General features: G+C 37.2%; 1 protein-coding gene across 3 annotated transcripts in view; it reads right to left on the bottom strand.

Annotated features, from left to right (window-relative positions):
- The window catches only part of LOC121316820 (ras and Rab interactor 2-like), a 58297-nt gene that overhangs the window by 25357 nt on the left and 15031 nt on the right, over window positions 1-17909 (bottom strand). For all 3 annotated transcript variants that reach the window (XM_041252043.1, XM_041252041.1, XM_041252042.1), the window contains exons 2-3: window positions 8608-8707; window positions 959-1044 (exon numbers count right to left, since the gene is read on the bottom strand). In XM_041252043.1, the coding sequence (XP_041107977.1) occupies window positions 959-1044; window positions 8608-8664 (143 nt within the window). In that variant the 5' untranslated portion in view covers window positions 8665-8707. The remainder of the gene's footprint in view (window positions 1-958; window positions 1045-8607; window positions 8708-17909) is intronic.

The raw sequence follows: 17909 nt of genomic DNA, 5'->3' as shown, positions 1-17909 counted from the left end.
GTCCCATTCAAGAACACAGTTAATAATACGTAAGTGAATTAAGTAAAGGTCTATTCAAGCCACAGGAATCCCAAGTACTGTACTGGTATTATTCTGTATAAATATGGATTTAATAACAGGGCTACCAGAGATGTATTTCAATTTAGCAGACCATTCAAACCATAGTAAAACCTTTAGCCTTGATCTTGTTTATTTATTTACTTGTGCCACGCTGGGAGGGTAAATAGCACGTCATTCTCACAGGTCAACAAATGAACCATTTTCTCAAAGCATTTTCTGCTTTTTAATTACCAAGCAAAAAGAAAAGCCTTTTGGTGACTGTTGGTGAGGGGAAAGAGCAAGGTCCGGAGTCGTCAGATTCAGCACTTATCAAATACACAGTTAAACTTTGTTGTTAATTGATACGAAAAAAAAGCTTTTATTTTACTAAGCCCATGACTTGTGCAACATCCAGCTTATCCACGGTTGTTTATTCATGTACATTTTATGCAAGGTCTAGTAGTGTATGGGGCTCTGTTTAAATTTAACCCAAATCATTATAAGCAAGCATTAACCAAAGGACTGTTTGATAATGTATATCTTAGACAGATAATTAAAATAAATATTTAATTTGTATTATTTTATTTAAGGAAGTCAGCCATTCAAGATGGACATCGTTTTTGGTACATGCCTAAAAACAGATCCATGCTGACTATCTAGAGCTGTAGCTAGCTTATAACGGCTAACACTCTTGTCTGCAGTAGCAAGAACTGCTCTAGACCTGTAGACACTGCAAAGCTCAAGTCAATAAAACCACGGGAACCAACCTGTTAGCATGTAAAAATCTTTCACGTAAATAACACGCTCCGCACCCCACAGCACACCAGCCTGTTTCCCATGCGGATGGGAAGCTGATTCTGCGTGGGTTAGGTGTCCTGCTGTTTGCCTGCAGAGATGAAATGGAAGAAATGTGACCTACCTCTGCATGTCGGCATTTTCAGGGGGCCCTGTCTGCACCATCTCCTGCTGCAGCTCTCCAATCTCCGAGGCAAAGGTATTGATCAGCTGCTTGAACACAAAGCACACAGCAATGTAATGAGCAAGGGTGCACTGGAATCAGAAGTTAGGACATTTCTAGGAACTTAGCGATTGCAAACATCCTGAGATAGTCGTCAGCAAGGACTTCCCGTTTGTTTGAAAAAAAGGGGGAAAAAAAAAACTGCAAGGCCCAGGGCTCTAATTTAAACCCTGGTATAAAAGTGGTGTGCTGCTCACCGGCTGGCTTTTATCTCCCACTGTATACAGGCATTGTAAACACTGGTTAATCACTCTAAATAATATTCAAGAAACACAAAACACTTACACTAACATGCTTCAAGCAACACAAAAGCTCCTTAACTCTAAAATGTATCCATACCACTTGAATATAACCTTAATAGCTTAGCAAGGAGTTGAATGTGTTTTTTTTTATTAATTTGCAAAGTGTAAGTGTTGACTCGTGTGGTTCTAAGATGCTAGGTAAATGTGAATGTGTATAAATGATAACACATAGAAGCCACCCTCTTAAACTGTAATTGATGTGTAATGTTAAGCCAGAAAAGCTTTCCAGCTGTTGTTCTCCATCAGTCCAAACAGAAAGCTGTTTTCTGTTTATTTTATTCACCGGTATGAATTTACTGTTAAACATTTCCTTGACAAACAGTCCTGGTTATAGCAGCAGATGCAAAGTAAACCTTATTCATATACAGTATCATCACTGCATGCCCCATGGAACACTGAACCGACATAGAAAAGAGGAAAAAAAACTTTAGCACTATGTTTACTACACTTTATCAATGCCAGAAATAAACTTTTGTTGGTTCAACATACTGGAACTGGTAAATCTAGCTTTCCTTTATGTATTTTCAAACAATCTTTATAAATATGAATCTGGATTATTAATGTTAGTTCTTTGTCAGTAAGCACCAAAGCTTCCAGGTCTCGTTCCATTGTTGAGTTAAGGTCATTACACCCACAAAAATGTACACTTTGAACAACTCAGACAATCTGCCAGCCAGTTATTTATTTAAACAGGTGGTCCCATTTAAAATCTGACAGAAAAAAGGTCTAGACAGGTTTTCTTTTTTTTTTTTTTTAGCACTGTATTTCTAAGGACTTTTCTCTGATTAATCACCTTCCTCATTATACAGTTCTGAGAACAAGGTATAAAAGATTTCTAACAATAATAATAATTAGTCATGTGTTTTGCGGGACCCATCTTTGGTTCTTTATAAATAGGGTTCTTAACATTCAAAGTACTGGTGCAGTTAACTATCACAAAGGGGTTTTCCATCAGACAATTCACACCCTGGAGCCCACCATTGCTCTGCCTACAGCCTACTTTAGACAGTGTCAGACAAACTGCACACTTCTATATACAGCTCCAAACTGATTAGGTCATATTTCAGCTTGTGTTCCTCATACATGTATGTTAAACAGTAATTGACATTGTAAGCAGTTAATTACATGACTATACCCTTGTACAGTTATGTAATTAAACCACTGTATTCATGCAGCCTTCAAAGTGATTTTGCTGCTACATTCCTGTGTTATATGTCTACTCTCAGTGTTTTACAATGTTGTTGTAGTACTGGCAGCACATCGTAGGTGGCAGCGGTTATCTGTAATTTTGGGGAGAAACAGTTTCACAATGAGAACTCCACAGCTTATCCTTAACAAATGTTTCCCATAGTAAAATCATAGCAGAGTGTAACAAGAAGAAAGCGTCTAATGGTTCTTTTTTTAACCATCATACTACATTGTCAGAATTATTATTATTATTATTATTATTATTATTATTATTATTATTATTATTCAGGTCAATTTTTATTTTATTTTATGTATTCATGTTGTACCCAGTGTTTGTTGGAAAGAAGAGCAAAGCATTTTGGCATATTTGCTACCTGTACATCCCAATGGTGTACATGTTTATATCTGAACCCTCAAATGAGAACATCTTATGTCTGTGGCTAGATGAAGGACTTCAGCTTGATACAGTACTATACACAAGCTGCCTTTGCCAATACACGTGACAGCCCAAAACACCCGATCTGCGATCGAAGTTTGTAAACTACATGGTGTCACATGCTTCTATCATTACTTCAGTGAAGCTGGAGTCATAACACGTACGTGCACAGGTATTTATTATGAAGATATGTCATCAGAGATCAATGCACATAGGTAGGGTGCTTGCCAGTAAAGGCTTAGGTGGATTACGCTAATTAGGCAATCACTGTAATCTGGGAAAAAAATACATTTGCATTAATACTTGACATTTCCTGGAACCAGAGGGCAGTTCTGTGTTATCTAATATTGTGGTCCTGATTAGGAGATCTTATTTCTATCATGATATTCGGGATATTTTTACAGCTACTACCCTGTGTTTAATGAATATGTGGATGGGATAGTTAGAGTGTGGAGGGATAATTAGAGCAGCTCTATATATTACAGCTGCGGAAAACTAAGGGGAGAGAGTGTTATAAAACCACATTGCAAGACAAGTTTCAGTTAGCAGAGCATGCTACAAGCAGCCAAAAGCTGATTTCCTCTGGGTTAATAATAATGATGATTATAATATAAAGTGTGTATAGTTTTTCAAAAGTTATTAAACTAGAAAAAAAAAACAAATCTAATTTTTTTTATACTTGAATGTTTTCTTGAGGAACTGTGACAAAGTGCCCGTCCCTGTGTATATTATCTGTTATATGTTGCGTGTGGTGTGTTAAATGTTGGTGTATAGGCATTGGTACACGGGATATAAACGGGTCTGTGTTTCACAAGTGTTTAAAATGTATATTTGTATTTAGGTAATATTTAAGTAATAATATGTGAGCACGGGGAATTGTACTTTATTAATTCACGTGCAGTTGTACCGAGACTCCAATTGAAGGACTGATTAGCAATCGAGTCTTGCACAGCTGTATAAAAGCAGCATGTTTTCACTGACTCGGGGTTGGGTGTTTGGTGAGTGGAGAACGGGATTGGAGACAGGTAAAGAGAATAATAATAATAATAATAATCGTAAAATATCTGCTCACTGTGTTTTGTTTAGTCCGTTTTGTTTGTCCGTTTATTTTGGCAACTGTGCCGTGTCCTTGTGTTTCTGTTTGTTACCACCGTTTATTTTCTGTTCTATTTATTTATTAAATGCTGAGCGAAAGCATTCGCTCAGCTCCACCAAACTCCACCTCTCTCTCTGTTTATTTTCCTGTTTCTGGTCTGACGCCACCCACTGTGGCCGTCTTTGTGACAGGAACACTAAGTGATCTCCGGTTAGCTGCTGGCACGTTTCACAGAAACACCCTGAACAAAATGATTGGCTGGTGAGGCTGCTGGAGTACATGCTAATAAATACTTCTCTAATTATTCATGTAGACATGATTAAATGTATTCTTACTGTATGTTAACAGATCAATTTACTTTAATAAAAACATTGTATCAATACAGGGGTCACTATCGATAATCGTATCGCCAAGAAAAATATCACGGTACCATTATATTTTGGAGAGCATTGAAACAAATGGGTTGAAGTGAAGAAATAATGCATAGTGGTAGACAGCCTTTTAATGTTGTTTTGCATTTCGCATGATGAATATTTTGAATGCCATTTTTGCAATACTTGTTACTCATGCAATATTGCATAATAGCCCTTAAATAGTACAGATTTTAGAGGCCTTGGAATCACTTAGGGACAGCTGGAGTGAGCTGTCATGCCTGGGGGTTGAAGGTGTGGCTGGTTTATGTTTCTCTTCTGAACGTTAAAAGGTACAAATCAGATTTAATATCTTTTTTTTTTTACCAATTTTTTTTTTCCACCAGACCACATCTTTACAATTGGCATGGAACAGAAACACAAAATATGTTTACTAATGTTTGTTCATCTTTTATACAGTAATATTAATACAGTTTGGGTTTATGAATCAATTCACACATTTGGTGCCACTATCAAATTAGGCCATGTGTACTTTTTTTGTTAGGTGCAAATGAGCATGCTGTTTAGTATTATAAAATGTGTTGGGTTAGCACAGATTTCTGATTGGCTGAACAAGATTCCAGGCAGTGCAACAGTGTACAGTGTCTTCTGGAATGGGCCATTTTATAAAGAAACATGATGGGCTTCATTCTGAAATTATCCCACAGCTTTGTCTTGTGTGTGACGTATTGTATAAATAATTTTTAGTGCTAATGTCATGACATGTACTATAATATTCAATAAGTAAGCTTTTTTATATGCGTTTGTTTGTTGACTATTTCTTATCTCTTTCAAAATCATTCAATGCAACTTTAACATTATTTGAGACACAAACTGTATATTTGAAAGCATGGTCTGACAAAGAAGTATAGGATAAAAAAAAAGTCTTACAAGAGCCCCAGTATAATACTCTACTGTTACTGTAACTCTGTATATTTCTTGGAAGTTGCTGAGAAGCAAGAATTACAAAGCACCATTGTCTTATAAGGACCTCTTAGATCTGCAGGAAATAATCTGAATGAAACAGTCATGTGAAAGTTTACAAACATTACAAATTCAAAACTGAGTCGCCTGCCCATGGCACTTATCAAATAATCTCCCCTCGTCTGAGAGGTAACAGCTGTCCCTGAAGTATAAATCAGACTGGTTTGTTTGGTTATTTTCTTTTTTGTAGACCTTAAAGTTAAAATTGTATAAAGATCACAGTTAACCGCTTATCCAATATCTCCATTCTCCACCCCTCACAGAAGATTCTCAAACACCAACAATGTAGTGACATGAAACTACCACGTGCAGAGTGTTATCTTCGATAAATTTCACTGTTATGCTACACTAGTTGCGAGGACATGCATTTAACAAAAGAAAAGAAATTAAGAAATAGACTTTCTTTAATTTGTATTCATTGCTTTTTGCTATTTTAAAAAAGTCACTGGTTTGTAGATTATTAAAATAAACCCAATAATGAACGTTTTTCTACCGTGGTGTGATCTACTCAAACAAGACAGGCCTCATGAATAACAAGTTACTGTAAGTACCATGACATAGATATATATATATATAAGAACTCAAAACTCCTGTTGTGTCTCCAGAACAAAGGGATTAACTGGCTTCCACAAGCAAAGCACATTCCAGTCTGCTTACTAAAATTGTGGCAGAAAAAAAAAAAAAAAACTCTTTGCAATGAAGAGTGTAACAAAGCAAAGCCCTGTTTAAAAGTTGTTAGAAATAAAACAAAATAAAAAAATAAATGAACACTCTTATAAGAAAAGATTCAGAACCGCTCCAGGTTTGTTGCCCAGGTTTAGTCTGCAGGTGGCAGAACAAAAATAAATAAATACAAAAATATAAATCTGAAAAGTGAACCAAAGATTCACATCCGGAGGTCAGGGAGTCTCTAAATGGGGTCGACTAAGTCAGGTCTAATACAGCTATGGCTAAAAGTTTAGCATCATCCTATAGAATTAACTAATTATGCTTCATAAAGTAGAATAAAACCTGCTGAATAATGTTACCTTAACATATTTAATTACATACCGCTTTGTAGTTTTCCATATACTTAATGAAAAACTGACAATTGAAAAATGTGACATTTCAAAATCTAACACAAAAATACTGTACTACTATTATGGCTTCCGGTAGACATTTGCAATATCATTTTGTAGTTTCTTTCATTACATGATGTTAAATAAAAGATCTAAAATTATGTTCATATAGTTTTTTTTTTTTTTTTTGATGTCTCAATCCTAGAATTCTAGGTGATGAAAAACTTTTGGCCATATCTGTAGAAGGTCCCTTAGACATGCCGGGAGTTTAGTAAAATTATCCATGGTTAGAAAAAAAATCACATTATGACCAATCCCATTGCACCTGTTGGGATAAAGATTGGCCCAGCCAGCTGTATAGACTTAGCATGCAATATGTGATCCCACCAGTTATTGTGAAAACAGGCAGAGTGAAACAAGGCACGGGATCTGGTATTAACACCTCTGTATAGACCACTGTTTAACCTAAACAAACTCTCAGCAAACCCTCAGTTATGTCTAGCTGTTTAAAATAAATTAAATATGTATTTTTATATTGCAGGACAGCTAAAACAGCTGTGCATTAAGTTGTTTTAACAAAACAAACAAAAAAAAACACCATCCTCACTAAGGCATGTAGAGTATTTTACCTCGCAGAAATCCACACCACAAAAATCAAACTATAATATGTGTTATTTCTGGACAATTAATTTCTAAAGGTGCAAATGTTTGCATATTAGTACCAGTAATACCCTCTCATTAGCAACCCCCTCTTTAGGGTCCCCTTTTCTCGCAATATGTGACATTTTCTAATCTGCGCATTTCAAGGGCGGAATCATATTGGTCGCAAATTATTTGACTTGGGTGACCTTGTGCCACCCAAAACAACTTGGTTACCCCTGCAGCGCACACTGTCGCTGGGCCTGTGCTATGCTATCCACACACTTTTATCATGGTGATGCATTTTAAAACTACCAGGACGATAGTTTTAAGTGTGTAGTCTACACTTTGGTTCAGCCCAGTCTCTAAATCCAACGGACGTGAAGCTTCAAAGGGTGTCAATTGAACTTTAATGCACGCTTTTTATTCTAGTTATTTACTTCGAATTAGAGAAGGGTGTGGGATGGAGCAAAAAAGATCCCTAGTTTGTCTTTGTTTGCAGCTGAAAATCTAATCATTGGCAACACTAGTCACAGTAGGAAAGCCACACACCAGCAATAGTAGCCGAAGTGGAAAGCAGTATTACACAATCCTAGCTTCAATTAGCAAGGACAGACCCGGTAGGAACAAGGTCTGGACTGGAACGGGTTGAAGCTGGTATAGAGGGTTTCATGTTTCAGAAAGATCAATCTCTCACAGTTAGAAGCTGTGGTGGAGCAGCTTACAGTACATCGGGATCAGTTGTGGTTTGCCCAGCAAGTATTGCTTTATATGTTATTCATATTTCACGTGTTTGTTTTACAAAAAAGGCGGCAATGGTATAACTATATTCTAACCTATTATTGTGGTCCTGCCAATAGTTTTAAACCAAAAACAAGCCAAGCCACATATCCAGTAACCAACCCGTGCACAGTAGTTAAATGCTCTATTTTGGGAAAATTAAAAAAAAATGACAAATAATAAATAAAAAAACACAAATACATGGTATTTAAACACTTATACCATTATATTAAAAACATTTTAAACTTAACATTCCTGTTAAAAAAACCCAAACAAACAGGAGAATGCTTTTATTAAAAAAAAAAAACTAAACAACAACAATCTTTAACTTAAAATAATTATAATGACACCAAGTACAACTTTCCCCTGTACTACTCATATATATCCAATACCAAAACAGAACTAAAAAGCTCCAGGATGCTATCCTTTCAGAACTTCCATCGCTTGCTGTTTGTTTTTTTTTCTGTGTTGGCTGAGACCCCAGCAACTTCTCAGCAGCTGGCATTGTACTGAATTAGTTTCTGATAAGCACTGTTTGCTAGGAAGTGAGGAGTGAGAGAGAAAGGCTATCAGTGAGAGAAAGGAAAACAGTTATCAGCCAGTTCAGGAAAAAAAAAAAAAAAACTGAAACATCCCCCCCAAAGAAAGTCACAATACCTTGAAGAAGCTGCCTGTCCTGTCTAGCTGGCAGGGCTCGATCAGTGTGCTCGACATCCACCCAGTCTGTGTTTGTAAAGGCCGCCTAGCCCCTGAAGTCCTGAAAGTAGAGACATTTAATCGTTAGTCCAGGCTGTAGGAAATTCCATTGTGAGCCACAAGAAGAGTCACAACATCAGCTCTGCCAAAGTTTTGTCCTTTTCCGTCAACAGCAGCCTTGTGCTTAATCCCCCACCGCCAAGACATCGGCTCCTGCTTGCGTGCTCTGGAAACAGTTATGGTTAAGCCTACGGGGTTCACTTTGTTTAGGTTTGCCCATAACCTCCTATCCACCTCCCAACCCCACCCCACTCCACTCTCTTGACCTGTTAATGCAAGCCTTACAAAATGCTATCTCAGACAGTCTACTATGCACTCCCGTGGGTATAGGGGTGCTGTCATGGATTAAAAGTGCCGGCTTCTCCAGACCATGTTGAAGTGATTAAAAGCCCTCTAGTGTTGGCAGGTGACAAAGCAAGGGTGCACTTCAGCCAAACTCAAGGGGGAGAAAAAACAAAACTCAATAATGCCAACAGTCCGGTTTCCATAGTGCAGAACAACATTTCAATCTCATTGCTTCCTTTCAGTGGGAGTAAACAGATCACTGTACTGTAGATTCTGCTCTCCTTGGATCTCAGTAACTAAACAAGGTGAGGGCATTACCAGGAACAGAGACTTAGAAGACAAGCAGCTGGTTTCAGACACTCTTCTCCATTGTCCCAGCCTGGTGTTAGGAAAAACAGTGGTGTTGAAAGTGTCTTTTTGGATAAGGTGTCAAAGGCCAGTCTATAGGATCCCACAGCTTTTGAAGAGCAATCAAAACGTGTTAATCCTGGAATCCTAGCTATATTCCAATAACCATGTCTAAATTCCCCCCCCCCGGTATAGTGCTCCTATTACTTTGAAGATCTACACCAACAAAGTAAATGTGGCGCAATTTTAATTTTTAATTTTTAATTTTTAATTCATTTGAATGTGCAGGTGTTCATCTATGTGTATATATAAATGAGAACTGCAGTTGTTAACTTGTTCGACAGTAATTAACTAAACTAGTATGTTGGTAACATGCATCCCCACTGTGCATGTAAAAAAGCGTGACATACTGTAAACAATCTGCCAGAATGATCATTCTCTTTCCCAGTATGCAGCATTCCCTGTATACTGTACCACAGAGAGACAGACAGCCTCAACTACCCACTCAGATTCATGTCTTAGTTGAACTCTCACCAAAAGCTGAGCCCACAATTTCTCAATGCAAAGGCGCCAAAGCTAACCACCGAATCTCTGAACTTGTATGACTAAAACAGCTGTGTCCCTGTCTAATCCTGGTGCCCCTGTACCATGAGACATCCAAGACTGCATGATAATGCACACAGTATGACTAGCACTGGAGTCACTGTAATTAAAAAGCCAGATAACCAGCGGCTGCATAAAGCAAGTACAGTAGATCTCGCACAAACACACACTTCCCAAAACAATGCAGACTCACCAGTCCTGACTGCAAGCAGCTTTGAAAATCGCAATGAAGCAGTATCCGTGGCTGGGTAGCTACAAGAAGCTCGGCAATTCAATTAAAAGAAACTGTGCAGTGTTATTCTGTATATTCTGTGTGGTTGCTTTCTCCCTAAGCGATGCAGGCTTTTCATTTGGTGTCTTGGAGACAAGCACACTAGATAAGATAGCATGGTGCACAAAGAACAGTTCTGAAAACCCCCTGCCGCTAATAAAACAAATTAGATCACTGTGACCTACAGTACTGTGCAACAGCCACTGCATGCACACGTTAATGTACGTTTGTCATACAGACACACGTCTCAGTGGTGAAAATAAGACTTTCAATCCATATCAGTTTGATCCATTCTGTTTTACTATGCATTTAATAAGACACACATTAACTTGTTATCTATACACTGGGGCTTATAAGGCTCATTTTAAATCCTGGAATGGGGGAAACTGCTATGCCATAGGAGTCTTATTTCCATCTGTGTATCTCCATATATCCAGAGATATATCTGATACTATCACCACTGCCCTAACCACATTTTAGAATGGAAGACTCCCAGACAGTCTCCACATCTGGTACTCCAGATTACTATGAACAAAAATGTGTAAAACAGTACTAACTAAATTTATAGACATGTCTACATTGTGCAATTTACATTAGTTCTTAACAACTAATTGCAATTGCACAATGTAGACATGTCTGTAAATTACTAAATGACTTGAGTATAATTGAATTATATAATTGAATTGGTATGTGTATATAACTACAGCTGTAATTGAAATTACTGTGAACCTGACAAAGACCTGTTGTGTCGAATCGTGTAGTTCTACTACCTTTTTGTTTGTTTGCTCGGTTTATTAAAAAAATGTTTTAACTAATGAAGACAATCTTTAAAAGACTACAGTAAATCTTGCCCTGATTTTGAATATTCGACCAATTGGTCTTTTAGACTTCAATCTATAAACTAAGGTTAGTGGATTGATTTGAGAAGTGAGCGTAAGCCCAAACAGACTTGTTGTTTTAATATACAATTACCTTATATGGTCGGCACCTCAATGGGGTTAAGAATTGCAGTGCACACATGTCCTTTTTTTAAATATATATAACATTTATTCAACACGACTTTAGTCTTCTTCGGGTTCATTTTCAAACCCACTTTGATGCTAGCCTCGTGTAGTCTTTTAATTCTTCTGTTTGTAATTCTTCTGGGCATGTTGTAAATATGAGGATGTTGTCAGCAAATCGTAGGTGATTCAAGTAGGCTCCATTGATCTTCAGCTCCTTATTTTCCCAATCAAGTGTTTTGAAAATTTCTTCTAGGGTGGCCGTGAAGAGCTTCGGGGAAATAGTATCTCCTTGACAAACTCCTTTTTTAATCTTGATTTTTTAAAAAATGTTTTTATGGAGTCTTACTGTGGATGTTATGGCAGTGGGCCAGACATGCAGTAAGAACACACCATCGCTGGACCATGGAGCCACTAGACTGGATCCCAAGAGATATAAAGCGACCAAGAAGAAGACTTGCAGGAAGATGGCAAGATGAAATTAGGAAACACGCCAGAGTAATGTGGATGAGGGACGCAGGAGAAATGCTTTTGTGAAAGAATCTCAGGGAGGCCTTCATTCAACAGTGGATTGAAAAAGGCTGAAGACGATATATATATATATAAACAACCATCTTCATTATCATGCCTTTAAATTTTAGCTGATAAATCGGTCGCCAAAGAGATAAGACTTTTTGCTACTTTGGTGACTTGGGAAGGAAATAATTGGTTTATATCCAGGCCCTCTGTTGATACAAATACTTATAACAAAAGGCTGGAGGTGGCGCCTGCCAGGAGTATGGATCATCATGCAAGACAAATTACTCAGCTGCTTAGCTACTTACTACAGGTCACTGCTTAGTTAAATATGCCTCTCTTTCACTTGTTTTGAGAAAAGAAAATGTGTTCTGGTTAACACAGGTATTACTATAGTTTTCTGAGCTCTTGAATGGCTAACAGCAGGCCATTACATCATTACAGTACGAACATTTTGTGGGGAGAAAAAGATACCCAACTGTCACAAAGACGGCTGGAGTGGGTGGCGTCGGACCAGAGCCAGGAAATAAACAACAAGAGAGGTGGAGCTTGGTGGAACTGAGCGAATGGTATCGCTCAGCATTTAATACATGAACAGACAGCCAGAAAAACGGTTGTAAGACAAACAAAAACACAGGACAGGGCACTGGTAGCCAAAATAAACAGACAAACAAAACGGACTATACAGACAAAACATGGTGAGCTTCTTTTTAGCAATTATTATTCTTCTCTTTACCTCCGTCTCCAATCCCGTTCTCCACTCACCGAACACACAACCCCGAGTGGGTGAAAACATGCAGCTGTACCGAGACTCGACTTCTAACACCGTGTAACAATTTTTTTTTTTTTTTTTTTTTTTTTTTGTTCCTGGGTAGTAAGTGTTATTTCCTAATTGCCTATGCCTCAAAATTATACTGTAAATACAGTGTAATCGTAAATCTTGAAAAACTACTCGGTTCTAAATCTTTTGTAGTCATTTTTGTATTACACTACTACATAGTATAAATACATGTTAATTTGGATTCAAATGTTGTTTTTTTCTGACTTTATGTGAACGAAAAGACACACTTTTGCCCGTTTTCCCATTGGAAATAGTGATATTTTGAAATATCACTGTCCTGGTCACAAAAGCAAAGTTTGTAGGGAATAATAGCCATTTTCTATACTTTTGAGGCATAAGCAATTAGGAAATAACACTTACTACCCAGGAACAAAAATTGTGTTACACGATGTAATCAATCATTCAATTGGAGTCTCGGTACAACTGCACGTGAATTAATAAAGTGCAATTCCCCGTGCTCACATATTACATTTTACTTGCACGTGAAGTGCTGTGCAATCCTCTTGCCTAAATATAAATATACATTTTAAACACTCATGTTACACAGACCCGTTTATATCCCGTGTACCAATGACTATACACCAACATTAACACGCAACACAAAATACACACGGGGCGGGCACTTTGCCACACCAATTCAAAACACTGAATACAGAGACAGCTAGTAGATTACTGTGCAAACACCTTTTAGTGTCAGAAATGAGTGTATTTTCAGCTGGGTGCTGAACCAGGGGTCTCAACATCAGGAAAACAATGAAATAAAAATTAAGGCTAGCTGGAGTTTTTTTTCAGTAAATAACTGTTGGGTAGGATCAAAAACATCTAGACTTGCAACAGGAATTTCATGAAAGTAAGCCATCAGCATTAATGTTTTTTATGGTGTGCGTTTTTTTTTTTTTGGCTCCTTTCAATGGATGAATACCCCTAAGCACAAAGAGACCTTTTGTCCTTACACCACTGATGTCTAAGTTAAAGCACTGGTGTTGTGTTATTCTTTGTTTTTAACAGTGTGGAGCTTTATCATCGTCCCAAATGACCTCCGAAAGGGAGGAGCAGTAGGGAGAACACGTCCGAGCCTGTAGTCTCTGTGTTGGTGAAAAAACAGCAAGCAGCACGCATGGGCACATAGAACTGGATTATCTTTCACGGTTCATTTCCTATTTTCTGTATTTTATTTTGTTGCAATACAACCTTGAACACAGTGTACAGCAGGGTAATACATGTATAGGTTAAGGGGTACATCAGTAACACAACTGCATTTGATAACGACTCCAAAAATCACACATTGTGTGTGCATTATAAATCTTAGACAAACTTCAAACACATGGGCAATTAGAAAAGTACTTGAACTGATGGTCTAAAAACAGATTTGAGGATGACATGAAATAGAGACAAGTGAAGAAGACTTTTTTAGGTCCCATTAGAATCAACCCTGCCCCTACGATGTCATTACCTATGGGCTGTATCAAACCCACAGTCATAAGTCAGCCACATATTGAATGATTTTCCTTAGCATAGGAAGTAGAGATCTGTCCAAACACAGTCAGACACGCTGTAGTGAGACTATGAAGAAACTGGGACAAGTGGTTCCTATTATCCACAGCTTTTATTAATAACAGGATTTGCTGGACTCTATTGGGAATTAGATGGGGGTGATTTAGATTGAGGCTGCTCAACACAAGCTGGAAGACAAAATAAAACCCTTTAAAGGGAAATAACTGCATTCAAAGCACTAGTGATTTAACTGGAATGATGTAAATCACTTTGAACCCTGATCTTACATCAATTGAGACCTACCTCCCTTTAAATCACATATCGAAATGCAAAAACAGGAAAATCTGCAGTATTATCACTCTGAAGGAGTGCTGAAATAACATTAGAGCAGTTTTCAAAAACCCTATTAAAATGAAAATATAAGAGGCACTGCATCCTAAATTAAAGACTTGTTATATTTAAAGGATTCGTAATACACTTTTCTGGCTAGAAAAGATAATTCCATAAGAAAATGAAGAACATATACAAGGATTCAGTTAGTAATGCTTGGAAGTTTTGTTTAGTGTCTGCTGTTGCTCTGATCCATTTTGTAACATTCTGTCTCCAGGTAATACTTGTTTATTAAAGTCAGCCATGCAATCTAGTCTTTATTTCAAAGCTAGAACTTAACGCACACTTGCATCCTGCACATAGTTATACTCTGGGGACATTTTAGGTTCTAATGTATGTACCTTCTGCACAAGAAGAGCACTGGAATTAAAAAAAGTGAATGTAAAGTCTGTAAAATGAAGAGACAATATTAAGGGACTTGTAGTATGTGGAAATGTTCTTTTGCTATGGTAAGAGGTCAAGCTAAGAAGCTGTTTTTAAAACCGTTGGCTGTTTCATCTTAGCTCCAGCACAGGACGGTACACTTAACTACGCTGTCAGTTTTGTCCTTGAAAGAGAAGTGGATTGCAAGATGAGGGGAGGGGGTTTTCCACTTCGCACGCTGAGAAAGAAATGGCTTCACCAAAGCTGGAAATCCTGAACAAGAGAATTAGACAACCTCACAGTACAGTACTGTATGTATCTCACATTACCTCTTTTGAGGATGGGCCATTTTCCAAATATTTATCCAAGGGACTAACATTTGCTTAATGGGTGTTGCCTGTCAAAATAAAGAAATCACTTGTCACACAAAACAATTACTTAGCAGACATGATGCATGTTGCTTACTGAAAACTGGAAGCTCAGAGGTTAAAGGTCAGGTCATTTAAAAGAAAAAGAACACTTGCCAAAATAGTAAACGACAAAATAAGACCTCTAAGAAGAAATCAAATCCAATTCTGCAAGGGTAGCGTGTTTATCTCTGTAGAATCAATTGCACTTGAACACCGTCTGCAGACACTCACATGAGATGCATCTCTAGTCAAGCACTGTGTTTGACATTACGTATCATTTCAAGTGTCTGGAAGTTCACAAGTTTGTCTGTTTGAGAACAAATAATAGAAAGATACTTTCTCTTTTTGGCAAAAGACTTGTAAATATCAGTAAAAAAAAAACAAAACAAACAAAAAAAAAAAAACAGTTGTCCCTATGAATAGAAAATAATAGGCTAACACCAGTGGGAAATTGCACCCAGTGTTCAACATTTTTTTAGTTTGTATTCACATGACATTCTGACTGAGCTCAGTTGCAGTGTCAGGGGAAGTTCAAGTTATTTTTGAAGTGCACACATAAAACACATTAGCCTGTAGGGAATTCTGATTTATTTTATAAGAAATGTCGTTGTAAGAGGGCAAGCAAGGATAGGGAAAGAGACAGGTTGAGATACATAACTGGCGACCTATCCTGCATTTGATTTTATTCCAGGGGGAAGTCTGTACTAAGCAGTTTATGTGGTGTTTTTAGGGTCTATATGAAATCAATTCTGGTCTCAGAGTAGTTTATTGTGGATAAGCATCCACATCAAAAACAGAGACAAGCCCAGAACCAAGTGGACCCCTACAGCAGGGTAAAAGCATATTGGTGGGACAGGCTGGGGAAGATCATGCTTGCTGTACTTAAAAAAGAAAGACTTCATGCTACCGTCAATTTCCCATTACTCATCAGCAGAAAATGAATCACAATTTTAAAATATACCACTTGGATCAGTGTATCTATGTGTGCAAACAAGCAAACAGGACAGCTTAAAAGTTAGTTAAGAAAATTATACAGTATATTTGTGCATAGGACAATATCAGTTCCGTGCCAACTACAGTATAGAATCAGTAAGTGATGAGTTATTGTTTTCACATTTGTATCTGATGAGTTGAACACTGTAATTGGATCAATGCAAGACATGTGATATTGACGTTAGTTTCAAGGGTACAGATTAGATATATGGGGGGTGGGGGGTGAGGCCTGTTACAATGGTAATACGATGCTCCTCATGTTTCTATATATGTGCATGCAGTGTTTCTCCACCTTTATTATGGGAAGCAAACAATCCCTCACTATTACTGTACTTTGAACCCCTAAGGATTGTGGATATCTATATGAAACTGAACATATATATTTTTTTAAATATTGTGTTTCACTGAAAAGTTATTTAAAAGGTAAGTGAGCCAAACGGTTATATGAGAACTAGTATGGAGTCGGACACAAAAAAAGAAAACATTTGAAAGTATAGTCAAGTACTCAATTAAACTGCCTGGGAATGCACTCAATAGTGACATATGTTAAAATCTCCCCTACTCGCCAACCTCCAATAATGTACCTGGCTGAGCAAGCCAAAGGCAACTTGTGATTAATATTTAATTTTTTCGTAAAGACAGCCTTTACACACACACTGTCAAACTGAACAACTCCTACCCTAAGTACCTGCTAGTGGAATTTACTGCAGATGGAATGTTCTAGGGATTGGCTTTCTACTAAAATAAACTCTGCGTGCCCTATTTACAAAAGGGAAGGGTATTTTCTTTCTGAGAGGAATAAAATAATTGTCTTCCACTAAAAAAAAATTCCTTGCACATTTTTACAGCAGAATAAATCATTTAAGTTTAGGAAGAAACTACTCAAAACAACCATTTAACTATACAGAAAGCATATATGAAGAACTAAAGGGAGGGGGTTTTAAAAAATAGAAGAATTTGAGTCAGCTAACCAGCAAAAAACAATACAGTAATTTTAAATGTAGGATGAAACAAACAAATGGCGTATGTCTGCAAGATTAACAAGAAGCAACTACTGAATGTGCAAGTCGACTTGCATACCTGTACCTAATCAAACTGTGTTATCCTTTCTACAGTATACCACAGTAGCATGTTAATCGGGGTCAAAAATATGGTTTCAAAGTCTGTTTTTCATGTTTTCTTTACTCCAGTCTTCAACTGTTTTTTTTTCTTTAAAACGGGCAAAAGGGAAATGAACTTGTTCTCGTTTTGCAAACACTGAAAAAGACTTTGAATCGAAATGCCTGTAATTGAATTTTAGTTTCTTTTAATGTGGTCAATATTCTGTACCTCACAATAACCCTTCTTTAAAACAGACTGATTTTTAAAATTTGTTAATAGCCGGACCTTGTACTACATTCATTCAGAACCTAAACATTTAGAATAAAAAGCAGTGCTGTACTGTTCGTCACTAAAATACTTCAGACTGAATAAACACAGGAGTAGGACAATGTTCACAGCAGATGCAGAAATCCCACACTTCTCTGTATACAGAGATTACAAATCAAAAAGGGCTAAAATAAATACATTTTTAAAATACAGCACACTTTAGCCGACACTTCACATCATTAATTAGCACACCACTAGATTAATTAATTGCTGTCACCTTTTATGTGTAATCAATGGTTAAAATGATTTTTATACACACT

Source organism: Polyodon spathula, chromosome 6, assembly GCF_017654505.1.
Source record: "Polyodon spathula isolate WHYD16114869_AA chromosome 6, ASM1765450v1, whole genome shotgun sequence".
NCBI classification, from domain to species: domain Eukaryota; kingdom Metazoa; phylum Chordata; class Actinopteri; order Acipenseriformes; family Polyodontidae; genus Polyodon; species Polyodon spathula.
This window is presented reverse-complemented; position numbering and strand designations above follow the sequence as displayed.